This window comes from Sitophilus oryzae, unplaced genomic scaffold, assembly GCF_002938485.1.
Source record: "Sitophilus oryzae breed Bouriz unplaced genomic scaffold, Soryzae_2.0 scaffold_1507_pilon_pilon, whole genome shotgun sequence".
Taxonomy (NCBI): Eukaryota; Metazoa; Arthropoda; class Insecta; order Coleoptera; family Curculionidae; genus Sitophilus; species Sitophilus oryzae.
The window spans coordinates 2,342,211-2,350,676 of record NW_022146178.1 but is presented as its reverse complement, the minus strand read 5'-3'; the positions used below and the strand labels follow the sequence as shown (position 1 = coordinate 2,350,676).

The window sequence follows — 8,466 nt, the reverse complement described above, 5'->3', positions numbered from 1 at the left end:
TTATTAAAAAATACATTTATTTTTTATACTTTATTTTTATAAACTTAATTATTGTTTAGCTTAATGTGAAACGTACTTCATAGACACCAAATCAGAGCTTCTTCAACTTTCAGTTTCATAAGGATAAGAACCAACAGAGTTACCACTATGAAAATAAATAGAAAATATATAGTTTTAATTCTAATCTAAAATATATATTTACTTACCCCGGTCCATAATTGCATACATACAGATAATTATAGGCATATTTTCCTGTCGTTTTAAAGTAGCTAAAACCGCAACCAACATATTGAGTTTTTGCCCAAATGACCTACAATTTCCAAAAAAAAATCATTTCATACTCTATTTAATATCATACTAATAGTTAAAATAAGATTTGCAAGTTATTTCAAATATTCGAAATATTCTAGAGCATTTATGTTCAAAGTCGAATCTGATGATATAAATGACATTTATTTCTGATACCTCTCGATATACTGTCAGATAACAACGTATATAACATATTTGATAACGTCTACAAGTAATGCCAATGAGTAAACTGAACTAAGAATGTTTGAAATAACCAAGAACCATTTTATGTTCAAATTTAAAACGGATGAAAATGATAAAACTGATTGTCAATTTTCTTACTTGAGTGTAATGTCCAGTGCCGCTGACACAGCATTTTGCGTATGTGTAAGATTTATGTTCACTAACCCAGGATGAGATTATTGCGCTGGTCCAGTTTGCTATGCCTGATCCAGGCGCTGTGGATGCTGCGGCGAACAGATTTTGGCCAACATAAAAGCGATCTGTAATAAACGTTTGCAATTAATTATCATTAGCTTAATTTACATTTTATGGGACTATAATATGGGCGAATTCTATTGCGATTTTCTGTATTGTAGTCCTCTGATCTCTAGATTATAATATTCTTCAATCGTATCCTTTTTTCAAAGGATAATAACTTGGAGACTAAACGTTCCATACAGCCCTTTGCTAACATCTCATGTTTGCTTGGAACCTTTTGTCAAACTATCGTATTGACATAGAGTGTCTTTGGTCATGTCTTCCTTTAATTGACAGATTCGGCACATGGTTCGTCAGTCAACCCCAACAGCATTAAAGGCATATTCAGCTTGCAATGCCCTGAGTTTTGACAGTTTTGTAAGTTTATATTGAAATAAAATTTTATTATTTAATAATCAAACGTTTTTATAATTTATAATGTAACTTTTTTCATGAGGTATAATGACATGATATAATTGAGATCTACGATCATTACTGATATCTCAAAAAAAACTAAAAGTGCGTTTTTCTTGTGTTGAAAAAAAATACTTACCATCAGAAACTGCAGCGTGCTTAAAAATAGTAGTATTGGCTATTTCCTGTGCTGCTTCGGCAAGACTGCTGTCATATTTCTAAAACGTATAGGAAATAAGTAAATTTTTATTCCAATTATATGAAATGTATGAGTCATATCTATTTAAAATATAATATTAAAATAAATTATTAAACTATTTTTAGGTTTTTGAAGCAAATTTTTTTCTTGAGATATTAAAAATCGAAATAAGCAATATATATCATCATTGAAAAAAATTGAACATGAGGAATAGATAATATTTATTAGACTGAAATCATAAATTTGAAATGTTTTTGTGCCAAAGGTTCAATAAAAAGAGTTCCTATTGATTAACTAAATCTTATGGTTAATTTAAAAAAACTCTTATTATTTCAGGCAAATAACTATCTAGTCAGCATGCTTATTTTTTGTCAATGATGTCATATAGTGATAATTTATATTCCACCCTGTATATTCATACCAGTTGAAGAAGATTAACACCCTTTGGTTGGCCAGAAAGCGTGCCTTCCATTATTTGATTCCTCACGGAGTTATGAAGATCGACTATTTGTTTCTGTTCAGCAGCAGATACTCCAAAGCCTGTAAATAATAAAAAAATAGTTTCTTCATGTAACATTATTCCTTTTACTATTGATAGTATAACGATTGATAATAACTAGCCAGCTATTTTGTTGGTTAGATGTCATTTTGTAGTGTCGGTTGTGCTGTTTGTTTGCAAAAAAGCTGGCTAGTTTGAAAACAAGTATTCATTTGAACCGCAACAGTAGACTAAACAAATGAGGACCATAGTGATATATTTCTATCACATATAAACAACTACATTAAGAAATGAGTATTAAAAGTTATACTAATTTTATATGAAGAAGTGACCTACAACTTATAAAGCATTCCTACTTACCAAGTAAAGTCCCTTCTCCTGCTCCTAACTTAAAACACACAGCAATTAAAAGTATAACAACTTGTAGGTTAGCCATCTTTTCTATAGTAAACGAAGAATTCAACTATGACATCCTAAATTTTTTCGTTAGTTTTATATGAATGAATAAGTAAATATTTTGATTTTTCAATCGGATGGAATTAAATGTTCTCGGTATCAAGTTCATCGTATTTTTAATGAACAATAAAGGGATTAATTTTAATCAGTTCACTAGATCAGTTAACCTGTTGAGAGAAATACTGGATTTCCCGAAAGAGTAAAACAATTAAAAAATAAATAAATAAATATATATAGTGCGCGATAATTATATTAAAAATATTTATGTTGTTTTCATAATTGTTTTAAGAAATAGTAAAGTTAGATTTAATAAAATTAAAATAATGTTTAACTTTAATTGGAATATTTTGTTCAGAGAACTACTTATTATCCTTGATATAAATTTTTAAATAGAAAATACGTAATAATAATTTTTTTTTCAGATTGTAACTGTAAAATGTCGGAATGTCCCATTATAAGATCATCTTATATAGACATCTATAGGATATCCTCCAGACATCCTGAAATCTGTCTCAGAATAGAATATCCTATGAATATCTCTGTCGTATATCTAATGTACATCCAGCTGAGATATCCAAACATGCTCATGATAATAAAATATCCTAACAATATCGTCTAGATATTTAGGAAAAATAAATAATGTACTACTTTTTATATTACATAAAATGCAATAAACCATACAGATAGATATATATTACGTCAAGGCAACAAAATATCCTGTTGGTATCTTCTGGATAATCTAGATATTTATGAGCTCCCAGGGCAGTCCCAGCAGGGTTCGGAAGTAGTTAATTAAGACGTAATTTACCTGATTAACTACGTGTAGTTTTTCTTAAAAAAAATACGTCTTTTCCCGTTCATTAACTACATGAAAACTACGTTAATAAACTATGTATTGATATTATGAATGATTTTCCTTTGTATGAGGTGTAATAGAGATAATATGATGTAAATATTATATTTAAAGCCATATTTCTTCTGTTTTCTTAAATACATTATGTGTTTTTAAAGCTTCAACTTATTATAACCTCACCTCAAACCTTTGACATTTGAAAGTTACATATACATAGGTTACATAAACTACACCCTCTACATAAACTACATTAACTACATGAAATGTAGTTTATGTAGTTTTTAAAAGTAACATGTAGTTTTCCGAATCCTGAGTCCCAGTAATACAGAGAATTTAAAACGCCCGCGCAAAAAATGTCCCACAATTCATCTCGACAGTTGTTTGTTTTTGCATCGTGTATTATTCAGTTCTTTGATTTAGTGAAATTCGAGGTGAGTTCGGTCGTTTGTCGATATTGAATGGGCTTAAAATGACTGAAACTAACAAAACTGGTTGAGTTTGACAAAAAACCTATTATAAAAAAATAGTAAACCCTTTGCTTGAAATTGTCTATTCTAAAATATAACTCTTTTAAATAAAAATACGGATTACACGTCAGAAAATCTTCGGCTTCAGCGACATAAATTTGGACATCCCGAAGTGCCAGTTTTATAGGGATAGGAGCCGGCAATATTCCCACTAAAATTTATACGAAATTAATTATATCCAACACTTTGTATTACAAGTGTTTTTCAATTGCTTACCCTGGCCCGTAGTTACATGTATAAAACTTTTTATAAGGATATTGAGTCCCAGCCTCATAGTAGTATGTGTAGCCACAACCAACGTACCTGGTATCTGCCCAAACAACCTGCAAATACCAAAAATAACTTGTTGGCGCGGATTCGTTAATTGGATTCATTCTAAACATGATATTAGTTCATCTTAGATTAAGTTAATCAGGTTGAGATAAACTTAAATTAATTTAACTTCAGGTTAAGTTTTCTCCGATTAAGTTAGTCTGGGATTACCTAACGAAATGGACAGTAACAGTCAGTCATTAGTTATACAGTGCAAAATTGCCAGATCTGTCTAACTCTAAACCAATATGTATTGTTCGAGCTTAACCTCATTTAAGCTATACAGGGTGAGTCTTAAATAAGTGCAAATATTTTCAGGGCTGGTAGACCTTGATAAAAGAAAAATATAGATTTTATTTACCGTTTTTCAAATAAGTCGAAAATAACCGAATTATTTTACTTTGAAAATTAAAAAAAAATTATTTTTGAGAACCACTGCATCTTTTCTGGGTTTTCTTTCTGGTAAATTTGTTGCCAGATTATCAAGAAATTGTGTTTTTAACTAAAAACTAAAAAAAATCCAAAAATGTTTTCAAACTATTCCCTGTATAATAACACATTCTAGACTTTTACAGAATGAATTTAACGCTCAGTAATGTGGTCCCTAAAGATCTTGAGCAATTGGAAGTCTTATCAAAGGCTTAGAGAGTAAATAAAAAATTCATCAAAGATATCAGAATCTTTAACAGAAATTTGAACAGTTAAAAACGATGAAAAACTAACAGTCTAAATTATTAAATTATTAATAACTATTACAGTTGGGGCTTGGAAGCCTTGGTATTACTAACAACAGCAAAATAAAACACTAATTAACCACAATACAGCAAAACACTTTACTGTTGCACTGACATATATCATATAGATTATTAATGTATCATCAGCAGATTTTTAAAACATCTGTGCTGAGATTTAATTATCTGCTGATAATGCTAACATGGTTAGCGAAACGCGCGTCTAGTGCAAAAGTAAAGTGTTTTGGTGTATTGTGGTGAATTAGTAATTTATTATTTTCCAAATATCACTAAAATTGTACTTGGGTATAATGTCCGGTCTTTTCAAATCCAGCACAGCATTTATCATATTTATAAGACTTATACTCGCTAAACCATCCTGTTATTGCTGCATTCCAATCTGATGGGCCTCCAGCAGCTGTTGATGAAGTTAGATATAAATTTTGTCCAACGTAAAATCGACCTAAAAAAATAAAGCATACATACCAATGATCTAAAAAACGGCGTCAAGTTGGCTTGGAAATGAAGATCATTAATATTCCCTAAATAATTTTACATATAAAATGACAGCGATCTTCATTTCATAGCTGATGCGATTTTTGTTTTCATTCATTCTGTATTTTCTACTAAACTACAATAGATATCCTTAAAAGTTGAAGCAATAGCTTCATTCATACTACTCTTAGTTCACAAAAAAAACACTATAACAGATATCTCGACTTTTCATGATACATAAATCTTTTGTAGTATCTAATATTCTAGATTATTAAATTATTAAAATAATAAAATATACATACTGTCTTTTACAGCAACATGTTGAAAAACCATGGTATTTGATATTTTCTGGGCTTCCTCGGCAAGTTTGCTGTCATAACTCTAGAAAATTATGGTACTTCTGTCATTTTCATTCAGTAACTTTTATCACCTTGATAAAAAATATCGTAAAAAGTAAAAAAAGCAATAAAATAGCACGTATTTTATAGAAAGAAATTTGGGACAGCATATTTTTGTCCTTAATTAATTATAAGTAGGCAAGAATCAACCTATATCTGCGCTGTAAATGTTCAGGGTGTTTCAAAAAGCAGTGTAGCTATTCGAATGAAATTTTGAGGATAAAAGTTACTATAAGTGCAACATAGTTTAATGCTTAAGAAGTGTCAACATATTCCGTGGATATAGGTTCATCATCTGGACTATTTCTAAAAAAAACATATGCGCCACAAACTTTTTCTTCGAGATGGCAGATGTTTTTTGAAACACCCTGTATATTTAAGTACTAAATTTCATACTAAAAAAATATTTTTGCAGGCTTTTATGTCTTAATCGAATTTAATAAAACTACCGAATTAAATTATAAATTTTAGAAATTCATACAAAACGGCGAAGATTGATTCCTTTTGGTTGACCAGGAACAGAACCGCTGGCTATTTGTTGTCTGAAATTGTTGTGAATATTTACAATTGCGTTCTGTTCAGATTGTGACACACCAGATCCTACAATTAGAAACAATATATTTTATAAACAATTATTGTTTTATGTTTAGAGGGAAGTTTACCAAGTATAGTTCCAGCTCCTGAACCTAATTGAAAATACACAGCCATCAGAATTATAGAAATCCACATAATATGGCTCATTTTCAAAGCAACTAAAAATACTGATTTAAAGTGGGATAGATATACAGGGTGGTCCGAACTGTATTCTGGAAACTTTGGCAGCATATTCTGCAGATAAAAATAAGTAAAAAAGTTCGTATAAATGTATGTCCGAAAATGCCTAGTTTCGGAGATACAGGGTGTAGAAGTTTTATTTTTATTTCGATTTTTTCCAAATAATTTCTGAAGTAACGTCATTATTTGGATGAAAATTGGTGTCTAGGAGTTTTTATGCGTGAGAAATTTGATTTTGATGTCTATATGACTCCTATTTGTAGGGGGCGCCACCTACATATGTTTTAACTGCTTTGATAAGTAATAACTTTTCGTCCGTACCTGTATAAAACTACTGAGTGAAAAATTAACACTTCCGTGATTTTTTACGTAAAAAATGTCTCTTGGTAAAAATCGCTACGAGCAACCGTTTTCAAGATATTTAGAATGGAAGTAATCACTCCATGTCATTATACTGACAAAAAAATAAAAATGTTGAGTAGATAGTTATTTGACTAAAATGATAAATTTGTGAAATTTTAATTTTTTTAAATTAATCATAAATTTTTCTTCAAAAAAATGATGAGAAAACAGTTTCTGTTGAACTTTTGGTCAAAAACATTTCAAATTTATGATTTTAGTGTAATAACTATTTCATCAACATGTTTAATTTAACTCAATGATGACAGGTATTGATAATGTTGATTCAAAATATCTCGAGAACCGTTACTCGTAGCGATTTTTACCAAGAGACATTTTTTGCGTAAAAAATGTCGTAAATATATGATTTTTTACTCAGTAGTTCTATACATGTACGTACGAAAAGATATCACTCTTCAAACCAGTTAAAAAATATGTAGGTGGCGCCCTCTACAAGTAGGAGTCATATTGACATCAAAATCAAAATCAAAATTTTTATGTCAAAAAACTCCAGACACCAATTTTCATCCAAATGTTGACGTTACTTCAGAAATTATTGAAATATATCGCGCGAAATAAAAATGAAACTTCTACACCCTGTATCTCCGAAACTAAGCATTTTAGGACATACATTTATACGAACTTTTTTAGTTATTTTTATCTGTATAATATGCTGCCGAGGTTTCCGAAATACAGTTCGGACCACCCTGTATAGTTATTAGAGTTTATATACAATTATTAAATACACAGTTAAAAAAATTGAATGCATTCACAAGAAAAACGTTTTTTTTTGTTACAAATTACAAATTGTTACAAAGCCAAGATCTTCAACTTGAAATAATCTGTTAATTGAAAATATGTTTTTAAAGATAAACGTAACATCTTTTGTTTATATTTTAATGATATAATTTTATTAATTCCTGATTTCTAATTTTGTAAAAAAAACGACAACTAATAATAACGACTTTAAAACAAATACATAATTTATATACTTACTCGTCAAAATTTCTTGATTACTTACTCAAAATGGTTACTCAAAACTTTATTCTTAACTTATTCTGTTATTTTGGTTCTAATCTTTTTTAGTTTATTCAGTCCATAGTAATTTTGATGGTCTATACTACACAGTTGTTAACAAATTTATTATCTAATACAGAAAATGTATATGTTTTTATATAAACCATATTAGTAGATATGTCACTTGCTAAATTACAATAATGGGAGATAGATAATACAACTTCAATTATATTGTGTAGATACTTTGGTAAATATTTTTTTAACATTAGACAAAAAACTTTTAAAAACTGTCAACATTATTATTGCTATTTAGTGTAATTACCTTATCTTTATAGATAAAAACGCGTGAAAATTTTACTAAAGTGACTATGTAGAATTCCTGTAATGCAAAAAATATAACAGCACAAAAGTCAGTTACATTCTTACAAAATGTATTTTATTTAAATAAAAATAAAAGCAACACAGATCACAGTCACAGGATTATCCAAGAAGAAAAATTTCATAGACTGCAATAAAATTCGCCATCTACAGTAGGTCACGTGTTCTAAAATAATATAAGTAAATCCGTGATACAAACTAAATTTTCACATTTTTTTAATTTCTTAAAATAGTAACTTTATTGAG

The 8,466-nt window shown here is 29.2% G+C and overlaps 2 protein-coding genes across 4 annotated transcripts; both read right to left on the bottom strand.

Moving 5' to 3' along the window:
• LOC115878287 (venom allergen 3-like) lies at positions 1-2,370 on the bottom strand. Its single transcript, XM_030894743.1, has 6 exons — positions 2,241-2,370; positions 1,803-1,921; positions 1,322-1,400; positions 631-791; positions 207-310; positions 1-145 (listed from the first exon to the last, which is right to left on the bottom strand). The coding sequence occupies exons 1-6, from the start codon at positions 2,314-2,316 to the stop codon at positions 103-105; spliced, it is 582 nt and encodes a 193-aa protein (XP_030750603.1). The 5' UTR covers positions 2,317-2,370; the 3' UTR covers positions 1-102.
• A 1,351-nt stretch (positions 2,371-3,721) lies between these two features.
• LOC115878286 (CRISP/Allergen/PR-1-like) lies at positions 3,722-8,079 on the bottom strand. 3 transcript variants are annotated; one of them, XM_030894741.1, is made up of 7 exons: positions 7,822-8,079; positions 6,315-6,413; positions 6,134-6,252; positions 5,557-5,635; positions 5,062-5,222; positions 3,933-4,039; positions 3,722-3,867 (listed from the first exon to the last, which is right to left on the bottom strand). In XM_030894741.1, exons 2-7 carry the CDS (start codon positions 6,391-6,393, stop codon positions 3,801-3,803), a joined length of 612 nt encoding a protein of 203 aa, XP_030750601.1. In that variant the 5' UTR covers positions 6,394-6,413; positions 7,822-8,079; the 3' UTR covers positions 3,722-3,800. The 3 variants fall into 3 exon arrangements, with proteins under 3 accessions (XP_030750601.1, XP_030750600.1, XP_030750602.1); XM_030894740.1 differs by having other exon boundaries at positions 6,315-6,404; positions 7,822-8,078; XM_030894742.1 differs by having other exon boundaries at positions 6,315-6,404; positions 7,847-8,078.
• Between the last annotated feature and the right edge of the window lie 387 nt (positions 8,080-8,466).

Excerpts from the sequence above, each read along its gene's own strand:
- LOC115878287 (XM_030894743.1), bottom strand. The coding sequence starts at position 2,316 with ATGGCTAACCTACAAGTTGTTATACTTTTAATTGCTGTGTGTTTTAAG. Across the intron at positions 792-1,321 it reads GCACGCTGCAGTTTCTGATG|ATCGCTTTTATGTTGGCCAA; the intron begins GTAAGTATTTTT and ends CGTTTATTACAG. Across the intron at positions 146-206 it reads GTATGCAATTATGGACCGGG|TGGTAACTCTGTTGGTTCTT; the intron begins GTAAGTAAATAT and ends TTATTTTCATAG.
- LOC115878286 (XM_030894741.1), bottom strand. The coding sequence starts at position 6,393 with ATGAGCCATATTATGTGGATTTCTATAATTCTGATGGCTGTGTATTTT. Across the intron at positions 4,040-5,061 it reads AGACCGGACATTATACCCAA|GTTGTTTGGGCAGATACCAG; the intron begins GTACAATTTTAG and ends TGGTATTTGCAG. Across the intron at positions 3,868-3,932 it reads ACATGTAACTACGGGCCAGG|TGGGAATATTGCCGGCTCCT; the intron begins GTAAGCAATTGA and ends TATAAATTTTAG.